Source organism: Pteropus medius, unplaced genomic scaffold (genome assembly GCF_902729225.1).
Source record: "Pteropus medius unplaced genomic scaffold, Ma_sr-lr_union100, whole genome shotgun sequence".
In the NCBI taxonomy this organism is placed as follows: domain Eukaryota; kingdom Metazoa; phylum Chordata; class Mammalia; order Chiroptera; family Pteropodidae; genus Pteropus; species Pteropus medius.
The window spans coordinates 18,488,316-18,509,456 of record NW_024349801.1 but is presented as its reverse complement, the minus strand read 5'-3'; the positions used below and the strand labels follow the sequence as shown (position 1 = coordinate 18,509,456).

Here is a 21,141-nt window from a genome sequence, read left to right as displayed (position 1 = left end):
CGCCCTCAGAGTCAGTAGGACTATACTTCCCAGAAAGCCTTGCGCGGGGGCGGAGGCGGCAGGGATGCGATGGCGGAGTTGCTGCCGCCGGAGGTGAGAGGAGGCCGCTCTCAGGCCTAGCTCGGGACAGGCCCCGCCCTCAGGGTTCTGGGCTGTGGGGAGGGGCTGTTAGACAGCTTGCTAGGTCCCGCCTGCCAGGCGTAAACGACCCCCCGGGGAGGTGGTCGGGATCCCAGGACCTACAAGCTATGGGTTACGGCGCCGCCTTAGGGCTACTCCGTCCCCTAAGCTTGGGGGACCATCCTCTTCTTCCCTTTTGGCCTCAGGAGATGGCTGCTCTGTCACCTCAGCCAGGACAGGGCCTCTGCCTACCTGCATTCTCTTGAGGTGGCCGCCCCTCCCCCTCAGTTCTGGAAGATGTCCGCTCCATCCCGTCGTCCCCAAGGGTAACCAGTCTTATCCCCACTGGCCTCTTCGGATAATTGCTACATTCCCTCCGCCCCGAGGGACGGCTGTCCCCTCCCTCTTGTGGTGGGAGACAGACTACCCCCTTCCATCAACTCATGATCGCTGAGTTCTTTCACCTAAGACAGGCCTGCTCCCTACTCCCTCGACCCTTAGTGATGGCCGCCCTACCTCCTTAGCCCCATGGAGATTTTTGCCCCTTCTCAGCCTGGAGCAAAAACACTCTGCCACCATTGTTCAGAGAGAGATAACAGGTGTTGTCCCAGTGGCTTATTGGAATGGCCTCTCCGTCCTTCTTGCCCGGAGAGGCCGCTGCCCTCAGGAAACAGGGCACGCTTTCTCCATGGGCCCTGGAATGGCAGCCTTTCCCCTTTCCCCTTAAAAATAGGGCTGCTCCCACCCCGTTGAGCCCCCTGCCATTGCATCTTTTCTCCCTTTGGTCCCAGAAGATTTCCGCTTCATCCCCATAGATCCCAGGAATGAACCACTCATAGCTCTAGTAGTCCCTTGGGATGGGGTTCATGGGATGGCCACTCCATCCTTATTACTGCCTTCTCTGGTCCTTCTAGAAAGGCTACCCACCTTCTACCTTCTCAGCTTCAAGAATGGTGCTCCCTACCCTCAGTGAAGACAGGTTTTTTGTTCCCTTCCTTTGCTCCTTGAGTTGGTTGCTGAGGCCCAGAAGACAGGATAGGCAGTCTGTTATCTCCACTTAGACAGGCTTTCCTGCCTCCTCCTGGGTTTGGGGGCTTGGTCAGTCTGAGTCCCCATCAGTGTTCTCTTCCCCATGTCTAGCTTCCCTGACCCAGAAGGCTGTTCCCTCCAGTCATTCTCTCAGTAATTGATCTGCTTTATCTCCCCACTCCTTCCCTGAGCAAACCTTTGGTGAAAATAGAGGTAGAGGACCGTCCATCCTTAATTCAATCCAGTTAAGTACTGACGGAACACCTTCTGTATGCTAGGGATGAAAAAAGAGAAGAGATCAGAATAGGCCAGTGAGGTCAAGCTTAAGAAAGAGCATTCCAGGAAAGAGGCCCACACAGGCAAAAGGAAATAGACATGCTGTGTTTGCTGGACACTGGGGAGACTGGATTAGGGAAGCTCTGGAATCACGGGTTCAGTTGAGCATGGAGTCCTGGCAGGGCTGACCCCAAGAGTGGAGGTTTTATCCTGAGGGTACTGAGATACCTTGAAGGTTTTCATCAGGGGTATGCTAAGATTGAAAACTGTTTTTTAGGAAAATTAACCTTGCGGCAGTGTGCAGAATGGTTAGCAAGGATGAGCTTGGAGGCAGGGAGTTCAGGTGGGAGACTGGAAGGCATCCAGGTCTAAAATGATGAAAATCCAGGCTACTACAGTGGTAAAATTTCAAAAGTAGAAATATTAGTAACAGCAATCCAGCAGTCATTTATGGAACACCTACTAGGTGTCAAGCACACATCTATTAAATGTACATATAATTTAATTTCCAGAAGACTGTGATCTAGATTTTCTAATATCCCCATTTTATAGATATGGAAACAGGCTCAGAGAAGTTAAGTACCTTGTTTGGTCACACAGATTACACAGCTAGGAAGTAATGGAGTTGAGATTTGAGTGAGTCTTAAGTTAGCCTGGCCTAGGGCCTGTGCTTTACACCTATATCTGAGAGCAAGGGACAGAAGAGCCCAAAGGGTACAAAGTATTATTAAGATCTTCAGGTAAGATGCACTGCTGGCATTAAAACTCGGGTGCTAGAAAATTGGGAAGATGGGCTGCTTTGGACTGAGGGCAAAATACAGATTTTAGTTGAGATGAAGATGATCGTAAAATATTTAGACGAAGCTTCCTGTGGATATTTGGCAACACTGGACTAGCACATGAATAAGACAATATGGGGATATTGAATGTTGGTTATTCCTTAGAGGTAACTGTTTAAGCCATGCAAATGAATATTATCCTAGGAAGTAAACAGATTGAAAGACCCAGGTCCAAGTCCTGGGAGCCACATAAGAATCCAGAAATGGCAATTGGAGTGGTGGTTGGAGCCCTAGAAAGCACAGTGTCACAAGAGTCAAGGAGAGAAGGTTCCAGAAGAAGAGTTAATATCAGATCATTCCTAGCCTCAGACAACTCCCTTCTCAGTACCCTATAGGCCTCCAACCTCCCCCTCCCCACCCCACCCCTCACCCCCTGAAGCAGGAGGAGCGAGGGCCTAAGCCTCCCAGGCAGGTTTTGCTGGGATCATATCTTACCAGCTGAGAAGGCAAGTCGGCAGTGGAGGAGATGGGAAAAGAGTGGATTCCCAGAGCCTGACCTATGAGAGCAAAAGGAAGAGATATAGCTTCCTGAATTTGGGGGGTCCAGCACCTACCTGTCTTACTGTGTTCTAGATCCTATGCAAGTCATGTTACTATGTTATTTAAGTCTCACAATAACACATTTAAATCTCACTACAATTGCCATTTTATGGATAAGGAAAACAAGGTTCAGAGAGGTCAGTTGATAAAGAATTTGAATTACATTTATCTGGTCCCTATATCCAGGCTCTTTTTACCAAACTGAGCAGGAAGTTTGATTTTTATCAATCAATACAAACCTGCATCCAGATAGTGCTCAGGAAAGATTTGTTCACCATAGATACTTGGAGGCTGGAGAGGGGAAGTGAAGACGCCGTGAAGCTTAGGATCCGAGATGAACTAGAAGCCAATGCTCTAGTCCCCTCAGACCTACAGTGCTATCAGCTGGAGAAGGTTCCAAAGGCCCTCAGGTCTAACGGTGCCCCATGCCCTGTCTTTTTCCCTCAGATGCTTACATATATTCTGAGCTTCCTGCCTCTCTCAGATCAGAAAGAGGCCTCCCTCGTGAGTCGGGCTTGGTACCGTGCAGCCCAGAATGCCCTTCGGGAGGTAAGGTACCTACCTTCACCTGGCCCATTTTCAGTTGTCTCTCACTTCAGCTTGCTCATGGCCCTGTTCCTACATCGTCCATCCATTCGCTCATGCATACATATTCATACATTACATTCATATGTACTTGGCTCTTGGTACAGTGCTGGAACTATACAGATGAATAAGGCATTGCCCCACCCCCGAGGAGCCCATAGTCCAGTGAAAGAGAAAGACAAGTAATTATAATATTGTGTGCTCAGTGCTATGACACTGGAATGAAATATGCAGTGGGAACATGAGGAACGACATCTAAAGGAGACCGGCAGCATCAGGAAGGGCTTCCAAAAGGGATAGGATGGAGATGAAGGCTGGCCTTCCAGGACTGGTAACAGCGCACGTGAAGGTACCAAGGTATGAAATAGTTCTGGAAACAACCACACAAGTCATTTCATGTGACTAGAACTTAGGTGTGTGGGGGAGAAATGGTGGGAGATAAGGCTAGAAAGGGGTCAGACTGCAGGCTGGCAGGTGTGCCAGGAGGCATTGCTGGGGCTTTGTCCTGGTTACCATCATAGAGCCTTTAAAAGAATGTTAAGGCAAGGGAATGACATGGGGTGATTCGTGTCTTAGAATTCTGCAGTGCAGATTGGAGAGGAGAGGGTGAGTTGGAGTGTAGGGAGATAGCTCAGCTAGGAGGTGAATACAGATGTCTATGCTAGTTTGAAAGGCAAGCAATGATAACTTTAATTTTTACTTCTTTGATTATTACTAAGGTTGACAATTTATATTTCCCTCTTTTGTTTATTCATGTTCTTTATCCATTTAACTATTAGGGTCTTAGTATTTTTTCTATTTGTATAAACTTTTTATACATTAAAGAGATTAATCTTTTACATATTTATTGAAATATATCGCTAGTATGTTTCCCTTTTAATTTGATTTGTAGATGTGTTTGTTTATGAGATACAGAGATTAAATTTCTATGTTGATTTTGAACATCTTTTTATTTCTTCCATTGCTTTTTAAACTTAGCGGTCCCTTGCCTCTTCAGAGACTTGATATACACTCATTTTTCTTCTGGCTTTTTTTAAATTAGACTTTATTTTTTAGAGAAGTTTTAGGTTCACAGCAAAATAGTTTCTTCTGTTTTATGGTTTCAGTTTTCATATTAATTTTTATTGGTGAAATTTATTTTGGTTTATGCTATGAGGTAAGAAGCTAAACTAATTTGTTTTCAAATAGCCCAAATATCATTTATGTATAATCTTTTCTTCCCCGCTGGGTTGGAATCCTCCTTTGTCATGTATTAAATATTTAGGACCTGTTGTTATCTATCTAGTGTCATTGAGCTTACTGTCTAAAGGAATTTGATTTGGACTTGTTGAAAATTTGAAGTGTGAGATACTTAGATGGATTTATTTGATAGTTGGATTTCTAGTTGATAGTTGGATTTTTGAGAAAAGAATTCAAGAGAAGGGTCTGGATAATAAATATACATTTGGGTGTCGTTAAAGAATGGGTAGAAGTTGAAGCCATGGCAGATTCCCTCAGGGAGAGCATGAAGAGCCATAGGAACAGCAGCCCACAGAAAATGAATGCTCCAGGGGAGGATACCAATCCAAGGGCATGAAAAGGAGAAGGTGCCTATAGAGGGGGCTGAGGAGATCCCAGCGAGAGGAGGGCACAGTAGTAAAAAGTTACTGAGCATTTAAAGTGTCGAATGGATTACTATCAATGTCAAATCCCACAGAGAGCCTAGAAAGTAAAGAACAAATAGTGCTCATGATGTTTGACATACAAGGAAGACACCAATGGCTTCAGCAACATTTGGTGTCTGGGGAAAGACGTGAGGTGGGTTGTGGAGTGAATGAGAGAAGAAAAGAAAAAATGTGGAGAGTTTCTCCATAAAAGGAAGAAAATAAATATGGTAGTGATGAGAGCACAAGAAAGTAGTTGGAATGGTATGAAATGCCATTTGCCAGGTTCATGTGGAGGGGAACAAAGTGTGTGTGGGGCAGCAGGGCGAGTGCAAAAAACCATGAGGAATCCACTTGTCTGTGCACTGGATCATTCTATTCTTTGGTGACCTCAAAAGAGGCTGATGGGGAGTAGGCTAACAGGTAGGAGAGCCAGGAGGGCAGTTGCAGAACCCACAGTGGGAGATAGCATCAAGAGGAGACTGGCCATCCATAGCAGGTGGCAGAGAGGACACTTGTGGTTGGTCTACAGAGAAGCCCCCAGATGTTGATGACCTTGCTGGAGGGGAGCTGTTGCCAGGAATGAGTGATTCTGTGGGGGCAGTGGCAGAGGGGTAAATGGGTGAAGCAAGAGATAAACAGACGGCCAGAGCAGGTGTGGATGTGCGCATGTGCTTCCAAGAAGCATGGCTGGAGGGAAGGGGAGAAATAGGAGAGATGAGAAGAGAGGGTGCAGGAACAAGGGAAACTTTTTGTCGTTTAAGGCTCCGAGGTGTTTGTGGACTCTAAGGAAAGAACAGTGGAAAGGCAGAGACTGCAGAGTTCCCAGAGGAGAAGGTGGAGGACAGGCTCAGTAGGTCAGAAGGGAGTTGCTTGAACTGAAGAGCAGGAGAAGGAAGGAGGTTAGAATGGGTCCTGCCAGGAGTGGGCTGGTGGATGTAAACAAAGGGAGGGCCTTCCCACCCGATGGCTTTGGTTTCTTTTGGAAACAGAACAGGTTATCTCTGAGAAGGCTGGAGTGAGGGAGGGTGCTGCAGTAGCATCAGGGGCTGAAAAGATGGTGTGCTTGGAGATAAATCTCAAGGGAGATGAGAAGAGAGCCAGGAGGCGGAGAGGAGGCAGGAGTGGGGGTGGCCAGTGCTGACAGTGTAAGCAAGAGAGAGCACGGCTTCCTCAGTACAGAATTCTGTTTCACCAACACACACCCATGGGAAGCAGCAATCTCCCTGGCTAGGCAGGAGGCAAGGAGAATGAGCACAGCAGCATGACTGGGGTGGGACCATGAGGACCCTGAGGAGATATAATGAAGGAAGAGACCCCTTAGAGTCCAGCAAAGAAGGAGAGGGTAGAAGAAGCAAAGTGGGCAGTCAGGCCTGGTGAAATTGGACTAGGAGTAAGGGAGTGAGGTGAAGAAGAGACCAGGGACAGACTTTGGGATCTTAAGAGTCCACCATTTTAGTGTGCTGGGGCTGCTCCACATAGAACCTTGGCAGAGACCTATTTGGTACCTCTGTAAAATTCAGTCCCAACACCCCTGCCCCCACCCCAGGCTGGAAGCACTGGGAGGCCAGGCCACAGGTACCTGGGCATCTAGGGCCCTGCTGACATCTAACCACTACCATGTCCCAGAGAGCTATCTGCAGAACCCTTTTGGCAGGAACTATCTTTCAGGGCCCAGGTGTGGGCAGGTTGATAAGGAGGTAGTGCCCCAACTAGTAGATGCTATGGAAGATTCTGGCTTATGACTTTTATGAAGCTGAGGCCTGTGGTTCAGCATGCCAGGCTAGGGCACTAGACTTGGTGACTTCTTATCCCCCCAACCTACCCCACTTAATCTCAGTTTTTTTTCAAATAAGAAGGTAGACAAAGGCAGCACCCCTACGTAACAACCAGGTTCTGCCCGTTCCAGGGGGGTTCCAGTTGCCTGCTGCTGGGTTGGTCATGGTAAGGAACTCAGGACAGCTCAGCTTCCACCCTCCTCTGCCTTCTGCCTGAGGTATTTATAAAGACCTGGAGATCTAACTCCTCTAGAAACCGAAGCCCCTGAGTTCCAGGGCATATGTTTTCTCAAAGGCCTTCTAGAGAACAAGTGTGTTAGCTTTGGATTCCTGTACTAGCAGATAGAGGACCATTTCTGTATCAGATGTCTTTCCAAGTCTGCACACAGGCCTGCAGCCTCAGCTCAGGCTTTACGAGGTACAACGAAATCCTGACCCCTCACAGTCAAAGGACATGTCACTTTTAGCAGGTGTAGGGCATTTCCCAAATAACTTAGAATTTACTCTTAAGATGCCAGCATTAGGAAAGGAGACCAGGAGCTGGTTGGCCCCTCTGTGGATGGGGCAGCTGAAGCTGGCGTAGGCACTCTTGCAGTCCTCCCTTGGGCCTCTAGAATCATCTTCCTAGGGTTTGAGGAGGGAAACTTTCTTACACCAGGGCCAAAGACCAGGACCCAGGACCCTGCTTCTTATGTCTGCTGCCCTGCTCCCCCTTTCCCCATAGATGATCCATATCCCCAAAAGGCTGCTCCTGGGCTCCTGTACTTTGAGTCCAGGCTAGACCACCTGGGTGATGACTTACAGGCTGACCCCTTGCCAACAAGAAAAATGGAGAGCAGGTCTCAAATCTTATCCCACTGCATAGTTGGAAGTCCTTTAGACTAGGCCCTGCCCCTTTATCAAGTGGCTTTTGCTGCTACCAGCCAGCCCTGGACTTGGACCCTGGGCTGACTGCCAGTGCCTGCCCTTGGCTGCTCATCTACTTTGTTCATAGGGAGGCAGTAGGACGAGGAGAACATTCCTTTCTCTCTAAGCTCATAAAGGAAGGCAAAGAATTAAGACTGAAGGCTGCCACAGCTGGGGCTTATGGGGGTGGCATATGACTGTGGGAGCAGGTGCTGCCTCCGCACTCAGCATGTTCTGAACTCCCCCAGCCATAGTTCATTCCATGCATCATCAGATTGGCTCATCTGGCATGCAGGGATTTGAGATGGCTGGGGCCTGCTTTACCTTTCCTTTCTAAAACTTTTCCTCCCTGATCTTTTCATCACCCTCTCCACTCTGACAAACTGGGATCTTCCTCAGCTCTACTTAAATCTGAGAGGGACTCAGGTTCTTGGGAGTCCCCACTATCCCACTGTCTCCCAGTGTCTAGGAGGGGTTCTGTGGGGAGTGCTCCTCTCATCCATAATGACAATGTCCTGGGAATGGGGTCTAGAAAGGGAACCTGGTTTGACTCCCGATTGCTGTGGAAGCAGCCAGAAGCTGGTTTCCATCTCTTACCACACATTCCTTCTCAAGATGACAGTCGTGGTGGCCATAAGTGGCTGCTTCTGTCTGGCAGAAGCCAGGCTGGTTTCTCCACACCTGGGGATGAGTTCTGGGTGTCTTCCTGGGAGGATCTTGTTGATAATTGTCATGTGGGAGTGCATATTATGTATCATTTCTGCCTTTTTGCTTCCCTTTGATGATGTTCTGTGGGGTACAGCAGGGAATATGAGCTTGTTCTTGTGGTTGCTGAGAGGACAGGTTTTTTAGGAAGCTTGGTTTCTTACAACAGGATCATGTTGATACATTAAGACAAGAGCCTTCTTTGAGTACCACTTGCTGCAACCCGGCATCCTCAGCAATAAGAGAAATCGGGCTAGGATTTTAGAAGCCCCCTTCGCCCTCTCCCCACAGACCTATTCCACAAAGACCTGCACCAACTGCCCTTTGGCTCCCTCTGGCACAAGATCGAAGAAGGTTCTGTGAAAAATCTCAGCTGTAGGCTCCCCAGATTCCTACACAAGCCAGATTATTCCTACAATGACTTAGCCCTGAGCTGGCTTCCTGCCCACCCCACCCCACTCCAGCCATGTGCTCCCCATTCTCACTCCCCTGTTCCTCTACAGCAGGACCAGCTCAACTTCCTCAGTGCCTCTGAGATTCATTCTTTTAGCTCTTGCCCCCAGAAATGGAGGCTTCTCTTTCCTTAGCTGAATAAGACAGACCCTCCAGAGATGAGCCTCGGGGATCACAAGCACATCTTGAACTCTGGAGCCTGCATGGCCCACACATGTTAGCAGCACGTGCACACATACATGCATGCACACATTTTCACTTAGACACAAAATCCATTTTTTATGAACATTCATTTGGCTGAGACACTGAAGCACCAAGAGACCTCGCCTCACTGCCTGCCCTGGACCTCTGTCATCTGGGCGACCAGCGGGTTGTGGTAACACCTGCCTCACCTCTTCCAGCGTTCAGCTGTTCTGAGGGCTATTTATATGCTCTCAAGAAAGTAGGGGAAGCTGGTTGCTTAGCTAATGCCAAGCTCTGAGTCCCTGGAGTAGGAGCTGAATCCATGGGTCTCAGGGCCACCTTCTGAAAGTTCCAAAGATTGGAGTCCAGCATGCTTTATCCTCCTGCTCCCTGGGGTCTTCGCTGGGTCTCCTCCAGGCTGCCCCCTCAGGCCTCTTGTACCCGGCATGCCAGCTCCCCACTCTGTCCCCATCCTTCCATAGGCATCCAGTCCCATCCATCACTAACCTGCTTGTCCTCCCCTCATAGTCATCCCCTTGGGCCCCAGTGTGACTTGTCCTCCAGCTCCCACTTCCGACCAGCACCCCTTCAACCATATATGACACTACATACTGCAGTGGGTCTCCTTGTAGAAGGGCCCTTTGACCTCCCCTCAACCTCTGGCCAGCAACTTGCCACCAGACCTGATGCCCAGCACCCCCCGAGACCAGATGACTAACCCAGGCCTACTGCTGCCCCTTAGACAAACGTGCGGTACAAGATCCCTGTGTCTTCAGCCTCACTCCCAGGCATCAAGAGCCTGGGCCTCAGGGGCATCTCCTGCATCGGCCTGACCAACCTGGATGGCTCGCCAGCTTCACATCAGGTGCTGCAGTCTGTTGCTTACCACCTGGGCCCACACCTGCAGAGCTTATGCCTTGGTGGGGGCAGCCCCACAGAGGCCTCTTTCGTGGCCCTAATCTTGGGCTGTCCAGCCCTGCGTAGCCTGGATCTCAGTGGCTGCAACAGCCTCTTCGTATCTGGCATGCTGCTAGCTCAGCCAGAGACAGCACAGCGGGTCCAGCAGGCACTGAGTGGCCTTCGTGAGCTCAACCTGGCTGGCCTGCAGAACTTGGCTGACCTCAGTTTCAACCGTCTCAGCAGCTGTGCCCCATACCTGGAGCGCCTCTCTTTGGCCTACTGTCACCTCACCTTTGAGCTAGGCCCAGCCCAGGGCTCCAGAGTCCCCCAGGAATCCTCCCCGTCCCAATTCTCCTTCCGCAACCTGCTGCGATTTGTGAAGGAGCGGGCTAGTAGGCTTCATGCCCTGGACCTGAGTGGCACTGGCTTGCTACCTGAGGCCCTGCAGGCCCTGGGCCAGGTGGCGGGGCTACAGCTGCAGGAGCTGAGCCTGCACAGCTGCCGGGACCTCTCCACAGAGGCCGTGGCTGCTCTCTGCCACCAGCAACCAGGCCTTACCTTTTTGGACCTTAGCGGCTGCTCCGAACTGACTGACGGGGCACTCTTGGCTGTGAGCCGGGGCCTGCAACACCTGCAGCACCTTAACCTGAGGAAATTGCAGCGGCTGACAGATGCAGGATGTACAGCCCTGGGGGGCCTGTGGGAGCTGCAGAGCCTCGACATGGCAGAGTGCTGCTTGGTGAGCGGGCGGGAATTGGCCCTGGCCCTGGGCTCTGTGCGTGGAACTCCACCCCCACTGACCTCCCTCAGCCTGGCCTACTGTTCCTCACTCAAGGTGAGCCTACCATCCCCTCCCTTCCTCACCAGGGCTCAGGGCTGGCAGGACTGGGCATCTGGCATCAGGCATCAGGCATCAGGGAAGAACTGCCTGGTGCTGTGTCCAAGGAATAATAGTTAAAACTGAACTTGAGATACAGTTTGGAAGAGGAAAGGATCCTTGACAGACAGTGCTGCCCCTCAGCAGTCCTCCTGGTAGCCCCAAACCAGGTACTTGGTGACCGCTGCAGTCTGGGTAAAGGCACTGAGGGCAGATGTTCGAGAAGCAAGGAAAGCTAGTGAAAGATGACAGAACCAAGCCCTGCAGGGAAGAGGCACTGAGGTTACACAGAAGAGGTTGCTCGGGCAGGGCCTAAGGGAGATAATGTGATGTGTGAGCAGCAGGGTCTTTTTGGCTGGAGCCTCCTATAGGGCTCAGCTCTGTCTCTCCAAGTGGTGTCCCTGTCTTAGCAATGTCAGTCCTCTTTAGTGGATTATTCCTTCAGTCCATCAGTATGACCAGGGTATTCACAACCTGAAAACCATCTCTCAACCTTTTCCCCACAAACACCTCTCTTCCCCTGCCCCACTCTACTATGTGTGGGCCCACTAGGGCCCCATGTTCTTGTGTCTTTGCATCTCTACAAACCAGCTTCCTCTACTCTGCCCTTAGCTCCTGCTCCCACTACCACGACTGCTTCTGGCAAGTGGCAGCCCTGTGCCCACTGTGACCTCACAGTTCTGCTTCAAATTCTAGAGGGAGCTAGTCTAATAAGCTGTGGTCAGAGGGCGGCCTCGGCCCACCCCTTCACTGGGAGCATAGGCAGGGCAGATACCTTAGAAATTTCTACCAGCATCCTTCCTTCCCTTGCCAATCTAGGCCTTTGTTCTCCAGCAAACTCCTGGTTCCTAACCACATGGCTCTCGTGTTTACTCTGACCCTTCACCAGCTAGGGATCTTGTTGCTTCCCTCCCTGGACCCTCTGATAACCAGAACCTTCCTAGTGATTCTTGCCAAGCTTGGTGACACAGGAACAAGCCACCTCTCATTGCTCTCTCCTTTCTCCACTTGTCTCCTAGGATGCCTCAGTGTTCTCCCTGATCCCAGTACTGGGCCCAAGCCTCAGGGTGCTAGACTTATCCTCCTGTGTGGCCCTCACCAACCGGACCCTGCAGGCCATTTGCACCTACCTCACCCAACTCTCAGTCCTGCGCCTGGCCTGGTGCAAGGAGCTCCAGGACTGGGGGCTTCTGGGTCTTGGGGAACCAAGTGAGGAGCCAGTGCAGGGCTCCCAGGTGCGGGACCCTTGAGGTCATGGAGGGTTGGGTGGTGCCTGGGCCCAGCTGCCCTCCTGCTCCTCCTGAGTCTCTCTCTAGGATCATTTGAGGGCCAAACTCAGGAGGAATCTGAGAAGCAGGGGTCTCTTTCTACAGCCACATCAAAAGCTGGAGCATCAGGCCTCAGGCCCCAAGGACCCTTCTTCCCAGCCACAGGGCCCCTCCCTGCTCATGTTGCAGGCCCTGCAAGAGTTGGACCTCACAGCCTGCAGCAAGCTGACTGATACCAGTTTGGCAAAGGTGTGGGGTTGGAGGTGTGGATAGGCTGAGGGTCCAGGGGCCTGGGCCAATCCACTTTCTGCTTGGAAAAAGTTCCTTTCTCATTGGCTTCTATTGCCTATGCCCACTCTAGCTGGGGGTAGGGTAACCTGAAAGTGACCCGGGTCATGGGCTCCAGTGCCAAACTATACCTTATCCCCATAATTTCCATCCTTGCAGGTGCTCCAGTTCCCCCAGCTGAGACAATTGTCACTGAGCCTGTTGCCAGCACTCACAAATAAGGGTTTGGTGGCTGTGGCCAAGGGCTGCCCTAGCCTGGAGCGCTTGGCACTGAGTCACTGCAGCCTCCTCAGTGATGAGGGCTGGGCTCAGGCAGCCCGCTGCTGGCCAAGGCTGCAGTACCTCAACCTGTCCAGCTGCAGTCAGCTCACAGAGCAGTGAGTGTGTCTGATGATGCCACAGTGCAGGGGCTGGGCTGGGCTGGGCTGGAGCCCCATACCAGGTCAGGCACTCATCCAGTGGCCTCCCTACAGAACGCTGGATACCATTGGGCAGGCATGCAAGCAGATCCAGATGTTAGATGTCGCCATGTGCTCTGGTATTAGCATGGCTGCCGTCAGGCGATTCCAAGCCCAACTGCCCCAGGTGACCTGCATCCAGTCCCGCTTCGTAGGAGGGGCAGACCTGACCCTAACACTCTGAGGCCAGGTCAGTAAGCAGCCCCATGTCCCAGCCCAGGCTTTTTGACCTGGAGTTTGACTCGGTGCCTCCTGTTTCCCTCTGCTACAAACCCCAGAGCCTCTTCCCCAAGCTGTAAACTTTTCTAAGACAGGAGAGGGGCTAATCCAAGGCATCCTGGGGTATGCCCCACAGCCAATCAGGAGCCTCTTCCCAGGTACACAGTCCCTGGAAATGTCAGCTCCTGCTCTCCTGGCCAAACCTGGGTCCAGCGGCCCCAGGCCCACAGATGGCTGGGTCTGGTGATGGGAAGGAACAGCCCTTGAGCCTCTTGCCCTACCCACTTCTGACATCTAAGGCCTGTGCCCCACCTTGTTCTACAGGCACTCCACCAGCCCCGTACCAGCATTGAGCTGTAGGAGCCTAGCCACCATCTTTGTTGTAAACCCAAACAAGATTAAAAATTCCAGATTTTACCTCCTTATCTGAAGTTCTCAGACTGGAGGTCTCCTCCTCTCTCTACCTCAGTTGAAGCAGCCCAGCCCAAGGATGATGGAGGAAACACCAGAGACTTCTTCCTCCTCAGGCCTGACCTGAATCTCCACATGTGCCCCCAGCAGATCCCAGCTTCTTCCCCACATGGTAGGAGACTCCAGAAGCCTGGATGCCTTTCCCAGCATGAGTCCCCAGGCAGGTCCTCCAACAAAGACATATTTGTGTGCATTTGGCCTTGCCAGACCCCAGGAACACATAATTAACAAATCTGAATCCCTGAGGAGGGGAAAAAAAAAAGATAGCATCTCTGGGTAGAAAGGATCGCTATAATGAGGTCATTTAGTCCAAGCTCTTAAACAGTGCCAGTGACTTCTCAATAACAGCTCTGAGAAAGTCTGTCTGCTGGGCCCTCCATGCATCCACCCACACTTTGTCCATCTGTCTGTTCATCAGTTCTAGGAGCAGCCAAACCAGGCTACCTAAGCATCTGCAAGCACTGTGCTGTGTGTGGGTATTCATTGGTGATGAAGCTCCTCTAGCCCCCAGGCCAGTTGGGGAGACAAATTAGCCAAGAGACAGATACAGCCCCAGTGTGCAGGGTGTATACAAGTAGAGAAAGAAGAACCTGGATCAAAGAGCCCAGGGGAGCAATGAACTTAGCCTGGGAGGTAAAGGAAAGACTCAAGGCAGTTAAAAAAATTAGAAGAGAGAAGGAGCCAGAAGGGACTGAGGTGCAAATGGCAGGTCAGAGCTGTGCTGGGGGCGGGGGGAGGGCAGTGAGCAGTGGGGAAGGTTCAGGCCCCAACAGTGTGCAGGGAGAATGCCAGCATGGATCAAGCACCTAGAGCCCTGCAAGTCACAGGCATTCTGTTGGAAGGCCTAAACCATGTCTGCAACCCATCTCAACTCTGCTCATCATGTTACCATGACCTTTATCTCCTGGACAATAGGGATACACTGAATACAGGATGGGGGTGGTGTGTGTTGAGTGTGTGATCAGATCAGCTTCACATTTGAGAAAGCAACTGGAGTAGCTGGTATCGAGGACTTGGGGGGAGCAAAACTGGAGACTGGAAGTCAGGAGGTTCTTGTCAAGATAATGGTGGCCTGCAAAAGGGACTGGAGCATTGAGAAGGAATACTGGGAGACTTAAGTATATCTGGGATCCCTGCCCCCATTTCCAACTTGGATTTAATAGCAGACTATTCCAAGTGTGGGAAGTCTCTGGGCCCTGGCTCTGAGTCAGAAGCATGGCTGAGGGAGGGGAAGTTCAGCACATTCTACAAAGGAGATGTCATTTCATCACTTTTCAAGGTAACATGTTGATGGTTAACACTGTTAAAAAAGATATTTGAAGAGGTGTTGGGAAAGAGATAGTGAGAGGCATGGAAAAGGAGGTCAGAGGGTAGTGGCAGCTGTCCTGTGAGTCCAGTGGGTGGGTGTGCTCTTCTGCCTCAGAGGCTTGCGTCTATGACCATAGCCTCTGACATTGATCTCCATCTGGGTCCAACAGCCCTAGCCGATTCTGTCCCCAGGTGCTCTGGCCTATCTGTGCCTCCACCCACCCTCCTGCAGTGGGTTTTAATCAGAATGCAAACTTCATTGAATTCCCTCTTGTTAGAATCAGCTCATAACCTCCTACCACCTGGAGACATCTGAAATCTCGAGGCTGTCCTTCAGCACAAAGCAGACTCAGCTTCCTGTCTCACCTTTCCTGTCTTTCACCAGAGGGCTTCCGAATTCCTCAAAGGACAAGGGGCAGGCCAAGCAGCGTTGAGGATTTAGCTCAGACTATCAGGAGCCTTCTAGAAACATGGCTCCCAGACTAAGCCCCTCTTAATGCCGCCCAAGAAGGTGTCCACTTGGGGCGATGCTTCCTGCCCTGCCATCTCTCCCTCACCAGGCTGGCAGCCCCAGCACTTCCTTGGCTGGTACCCCCAAAACATAGGCCATCCCTCTCTGCAGGCCCAGCACTGAGGGAGTCTGAGGGCTCATCCTGGGGAAGGACAACAGGGCCGGCCTGTTCCCACCCTCCTTTAGAATACTACCCCCTTAATTGTAGGTGTCCAGCCTTGTGGCCCCAAGCTGTGGCCTGGCCCAGTGCCTCACGTCTCATTCACCAGCTGAGTTTGAAGGTAGGCTTGGTCCACAGAGTTCCAAGCTGGCTCAACACATACCAAGAGCCAGGCAGACTTTATTTCTGTTTGTAGCCTCTGCTGGTCAGGGTGTCTGTGCTTCTTGTCTACCCTTTGTGGCCACCACAGTGGCAGCAGCTGTGGCCCCTGGCCAACCTGTCAAGGTTCAGCGATGCTGCAGTCATAGCAGAAGTTGAAATTGGTGGGGGGAGGGGGGATGGGAGGTGGCTGCTCCGGGATAGGCACGTTCTCCAGCTCCAGCAACCGCAGCTTGGTCTCCATGGTCAGCAGCTGCTCCAGGTCCAGTCGTGTCTGCTCACTGCCCATGGGACTTCCCAGTAGGGTACTCAGCCCATCTGTCCACAGGTGGAACTAGGGACAGGGCCAGCTCCATGAGGGCCTGCCCATCTCTTCCCCTGCCCATCTGCCCAATTCGGCTCAGCCTGCCCAGACACTCACCTCTCTTTTGGAGGGAGCAATGAAGTTGAGGTATGCCTCTTCCTCCCCATGGTCATAGCTGATTGTGAAAGCTAACTCATAGAGGTCCTAAGGAAGCAAGGGAGCCAGGAGCACTGAGCAGGGAGCATGGCAGGCAGGGCAGGTGGGAAGGAGCCCTGGCCTCCACTGCCCTCACCTTGTTCTGCTTCACCGAGCCCTTATCCCGAATGTGGGGGCAGTCCTTGCCGGTCAGTAGTGCCCTGATGTCAGCCACAGGGACTAGGAAAGAAAGCTGGGCTGACCACTGGGCCCCAGGTAGTCCCAGTGCATGGGGCAGTCTGGGGGAGCAGGTGTCTGACCCCTGCCCTCCTTACGCTGCTCAGGGAGGCTCTCAGGAGCAGGTGGGCTGGCATTGTCCTCCACATCCCCATACTGCAGCACTTTGTGGTTAGGCGACAGGCAGCAGAACCACAGCTTGTCTGTGGACAAGGAGAAGAGGGAAGGAGTCATGAGAGGGGCCCTGACCCCAACCCAGATGCACTTTACCCCCTGCCCATTCAATGACCCTGGCGTCTCCGGCTGCTGATCTTGCGGAAGAGTGTCCCCTCACAGAGGCGGAGCAAACGTTGCTGGCGGATCAGGCTCATGAGCTCTGGCTTCAGCTTCTCCCGCAGCTCCCTAGGTAGGGGGACGGGGCTTGCTGAGCAGGGGTAAGGGAAGGTGAGGGCTAGGACTGGGACCCATCCCCACCAACTCACAGTATAGGAGGGGCCAGCGTGCCCTCTTGATGCAGCCGCTCAGTCTGCCGTAGCCGCAGCACCTCCCCATAGGTGAGTGCATTCACCTTGGTTCGGAAGAGCTCCAGAGAGCTAGGTTTCAGGGCCAGCGTACGGGCCAGCTGCTCTCGGACCACTTGCATGACCTGGAGCCAACCCAAGCTCAGCTTGAGGCTTGAGCTCTGGGCCCCTATCCAACACAGCCCCCTGCCCTGGCCCAAGTCTCCCAGCTCCCACCCACCTTGTCAAAGTCCTCCTGTGTGGCCCGCATCTCCTTCCATGTCTTATTAAGTAGCTGGATGCTCACACAGAAGAGCTCGTGGAAGCTCTGGTCTTGGCCGAAGAACATGGGTGAAAAGTCCTGGGCCGTTTCGGAGCCTGGAGCAGGGGGGCAGGAGGGGCTCAGGGAGAAAGTATGTGCAGCCCCTGGCCCTCTCTGCCCTTCCGTCCCCCGTTCCCGGACACACTGCCCAGTCCCACTCACAGGGCTCCCCAACTCGGAGTAGCTCACACAGCAGCACCGTCAGTTGGATGCTGCTCCGGGCAAAGGGGCACTCATGCTTGTCCTCACGGCTGCTGTTCTCCAACACAAACTGGGGTGGTGGGAGCAGAGAATGAGGCAGGGAGTCATAACTAAGCCCATTGGAACCCTGCCTAGATGGGTACCCACCCTGTCCCATCACTTACCCGGCTATAGGCACTAGGTGCATGTCTGGAGAAGTAGAGCATGTTGTCCAGGGCCAGCAGGCCAGGGGGCACATGCTCTAGGTCCTGCGCAGGGTTGCTGTTCTGGGGGAGGGGAAACGGGCTGCTAAGGAAGGGCCTTAGCCCTCTGGAACAACAGCAGCCCTGGGATGAGGCGGGGTGGGGAGCTGGGTAGCGGTCACTCACGGAGAAGCCCAGCTTGCGGAACTCGCGGGCACAGAGAGAACGGCGACGGTCAGCATTCAGCCCAGCACCAAGGGACTCCCCTTCTGGCTCAAAGGCAGCCTGGCGCAGGGCCTGCAGCTGTTCCCGCTGCTCCTGGGGTCATTGGAGGGATTGTCATGACCACAGTTTCAAGGCCAAGTTCCAGCTGTCCCCAGCCTTGTGTACTCCAAAGGCACCCACCTGGCTGTAGGGGTCCAGTGGTGTCCTCATGCGTGGCTCCAGCAGTCCCAGTGTAAGGGACTGCAGTACGTACAAGTGGTGAGCCATCTCGTCGCCCAGTGGCGCTGCACTATGAATGATGTTCTGGAGGACAGCCAGTCCATGGTTGTGAGTATGGGCTCACAGGGAGAGGAAGAGTGGGGGTGGGGATCTGCCTGGTTTGGTCCTTCCTACCTTATAGATGAATTGGCGAAGGTTTCTCTGCCACAGGTAGTCAAGCATGTGCTAAGGTGGGTGAGAAGGGGGCATAGATGATTTAGCCCCACCGTGAGCACCCACTGTAGGCCCAGAGTGGATCACAGTGCCCACCAGCTCCTGCCCCCCATCCAGCCACCAGATGGACACCCACCTTGCGTTCAGTAGGGCTGGCCCCCTGTAGCAAGGCTGTCAACAGAGCCATGGCCTTGGTTTGCAGCTGCTGGTTCATCCTTAGGTAAGAGGAGGGCTCAGCTGGCCATCTAGAATCTGGCTCTACCACCCTCATGTATACCCTATCCCCAGACACTTACACCTGTAGGTGTACCAGCAGCCTATCCAGTGGCACCTCACTCTTGACCAGCTGGCCCAGGGCAGGGCTGCTCAAGGTCACACTTTCCAGTAGCCCGAGGGCCAGGGGCTGCACAGATGCATCCATCAGGTTCATGTTCACATAGCATACCACCTGTAGGTAGGATAGGGATTATCACCTTACCACCTGACCACCATGGATGGTCAGATCCTGATACCACCCCACTGCCCCAACCTGCTGCCCTAGAAAAGCCCACCCACCTTCCTAACAAAGGGGATGCTGAGCGTCTCCCAGGACACCACGCCATGTTCCATGAGCTCCAAGAAGGCCTTCAGCGCAAGGGCCAGTACCTCCCCTAGGCTGGGGGGACATCTGGGGCTGAGCAGGGGCAGATCAGGACCCCAGCCCCACCATGTCCATGACCCACCACAGCCCGGTGCTCACTCATCCCCATCCTCAATGATGATGCCTAATCTCTGAAGCCCATCACGGCTGATGACCTCCTGGGCAAAGGTCATGTCTGGGGCCAGCAGGACGAAGTGTCGCAGGGCTTCCCGACGCCCTTCATGACTCCCACTCTGCAGCCCACCCAACAGCTGCTCAGCCTCAAGGTCCTGGCAGGGGCGGGAGCAGAAACAAAGGTGAGGAGGCTGGGTAGAAGCAAGGAGTGGGAGCTAGAGGTGTGGGAACACCAGTATCCAATAGGTGGAGCACTGCGGGGATGCGGCTGGGGCCTCCAGACATGGGGCAGAGGCAAAGGGAGGCAGAAAGGAGGCACAGAAGGGCAGGAAATGAGGGTGGGGCCAGAAGGGGTATTACTGGGGCAGTGCTCAGGCACAGGATGCTGCCATTCTTGATTTCCGTGCGGTTCTGGAGAAGACAGCAGAAAAGGAAGAGAAGTCAAGAAGGGTTCAGAGGACTGGTTCATTGGGGTTGTCATTGAGGAAGGATTTGGAACTCGGTGAAAGATCACATTCCAGTGGGATGAGGAGTCTGAGCAATCAGGGCCAGGAATCAGGAATTAGAAGGGGCCAAGGGGGGAAGGGGACTCACATTCTCAGTGATGTATCTTCTGTGCCCATCAGCAAACTGCAGGGCATAGCGCTCAGAGTTCTGGCAAGGCTGGTAGAGTATGCCTCAGTAGCAAAATAGGGGTGCCTCTGCTCCCTCCCCTTTCCCCACCCGACATGGCCTGTTGGCTGCACTCACAGCACATCGCACACCTCCTTCACCACAGTGGCCAGGGGCTTTGCCTGCAAGTGGAGACGTCATTCACTGGGCGGGGAGAGGGATGAAGTTGGGGAAGGGGTGGGGTGGGCTGTTCCGAGGGGAAGGGGGAGACCCATAGGTGAGCGGTGGGGTGAATGTCGGTGGGAGAGGCTGGGTGACCTGGTCCAGCTGGATGAGCTGCGGGATGGCGTCACGCATCTGGACGGCGATCTTCACCACGTCCCGCGGGGGCGCCATGGTCCAGCTGAGCCGGGCGCCTATACCTTCCAAATTGTGCAACCTCCTAATGAACGCGCAGCTGGTCTGAAGCCCCTGGGGATAAGGGGTCCCTCTGTCCGCGGCCTGATCCCCGTGGCCTACACTTACGGCCCAGGCTACCACTCCTGGCCAGGCGCCGCGGCCTTCCCAAGGGAGCGGAGGTTAGTTCCAGGCTAGTTCCGGGTTGGAATCTGGGGGTAGGAGGGACTCGCCTGCCCTGCCGTGCCCCGCCCTGAAGAGGTGGCCCTGCCCCGCCCAAGGTGCGGCAGGTGGGGGCGGAGAGGGCCGGCTGTCAGCGCCACACCTCCTGTCCCAGCAAGGTTATCCATCCACCCGGTCCTACCACCAATCCAGCAAGGTCCCAGGGAGGGGCCCCGAAAGAATCAGACCAAAGATAGCCTTAGGCACGATCTTTATTCACTTGGACACTGTACAAATATTACAACTTCCTTTTGCTGCAAAAAGTATAAAAATAATCTTTATATAGGAATCCATTCGTTACTGCAAATCTTTCTAAACCTCTGCAAATGGCTCTAAATGAGGATAAATGAATAAACGAGGTGGGCTATGGGGCAGCAGGAGGTTGGGCCAATCCTCAGGGATGCCCCTGCCCAGATTCCTAGCTACGGAGACTTCTCTTCCTTCCTGTAAGCACCCACCCCCACCACCACCTACAGGTTCTCAGGGCTAAAGGACTGGCAGAAGGGGGGCACACAAGAGGTCCAGGAGCTGTAGGGTCAAGGGGTGGGGAGAAGTGAGGGGGAAGGCCTGGCAGGAACAGGGCAGTGGAGTTAGACAAGCTGCCCTATGGAGTGAATGAGGGTCCTCATTCTGTGACATTAGGTAGCAGCCGAGACTGGGCTTGGGGAGAACACGAGGTAAGGGAAGGCCCCAGAAAAGCAAATATTCTGGCTCCACCATGGAGAGAACTGAGCTCCTTTCCCCTGCTCTCCCAGCACTGTACAGGTGTCAATACAGGAGCGGGGATTGTGGCCAAAACTGTGCAGTGAAGGAGGGCTGGGGAAGCCAGGAGGCTGCAGCTCTCAAACTGTGTAGGAATAGGGTGGAGGGAGGACCCCAGGCAGCCCTCAGGTTAGACAGTCTGTGTCCTAGCCACACAGGGTATGTCCCCATCAGTCAGAGG

The 21,141-nt window shown here is 53.1% G+C and overlaps 2 protein-coding genes across 10 annotated transcripts; one reads left to right on the top strand and one right to left on the bottom strand.

Annotated features, from left to right (window-relative positions):
• The first annotated feature begins 38 nt into the window (after positions 1-38).
• Positions 39-15,529, top strand: LOC120623048 (Leucine-rich repeat-containing protein 29). Of its 8 annotated transcripts, none has more exons than XM_039888935.1 (8): positions 39-93; positions 3,252-3,353; positions 9,800-10,792; positions 11,854-12,069; positions 12,208-12,351; positions 12,550-12,767; positions 12,864-13,038; positions 13,392-15,529. In XM_039888935.1, the coding sequence occupies exons 1-7, from the start codon at positions 70-72 to the stop codon at positions 13,030-13,032; spliced, it is 1,866 nt and encodes a 621-aa protein (XP_039744869.1). In that variant the 5' UTR covers positions 39-69; the 3' UTR covers positions 13,033-13,038; positions 13,392-15,529. The 8 variants fall into 8 exon arrangements, with proteins under 8 accessions (XP_039744869.1, XP_039744868.1, XP_039744870.1 ...); XM_039888934.1 differs by having other exon boundaries at positions 13,226-15,529; XM_039888936.1 differs by having other exon boundaries at positions 9,800-10,696; positions 12,864-15,529.
• A 128-nt stretch (positions 15,530-15,657) lies between these two features.
• Positions 15,658-19,615, bottom strand: ELMO3 (engulfment and cell motility 3). Of its 2 annotated transcripts, XM_039888941.1 has the most exons (17): positions 19,329-19,615; positions 18,954-19,123; positions 18,770-18,869; positions 18,511-18,662; positions 18,351-18,429; positions 18,176-18,226; positions 17,963-18,085; positions 17,744-17,875; positions 17,540-17,641; positions 17,337-17,445; positions 17,094-17,230; positions 16,835-16,998; positions 16,642-16,754; positions 16,451-16,555; positions 16,273-16,355; positions 16,098-16,184; positions 15,658-16,010 (listed from the first exon to the last, which is right to left on the bottom strand). In XM_039888941.1, exons 2-17 carry the CDS (start codon positions 19,025-19,027, stop codon positions 15,798-15,800), a joined length of 1,824 nt encoding a protein of 607 aa, XP_039744875.1. In that variant the 5' UTR covers positions 19,028-19,123; positions 19,329-19,615; the 3' UTR covers positions 15,658-15,797. The 2 variants fall into 2 exon arrangements, with proteins under 2 accessions (XP_039744875.1, XP_039744876.1); XM_039888942.1 differs by lacking the exons at positions 17,963-18,085; positions 18,176-18,226; positions 18,351-18,429; ... (2 more) ...; positions 18,954-19,123; positions 19,329-19,615 and having other exon boundaries at positions 17,540-17,663.
• Positions 19,616-21,141: the final 1,526 nt, after the last annotated feature.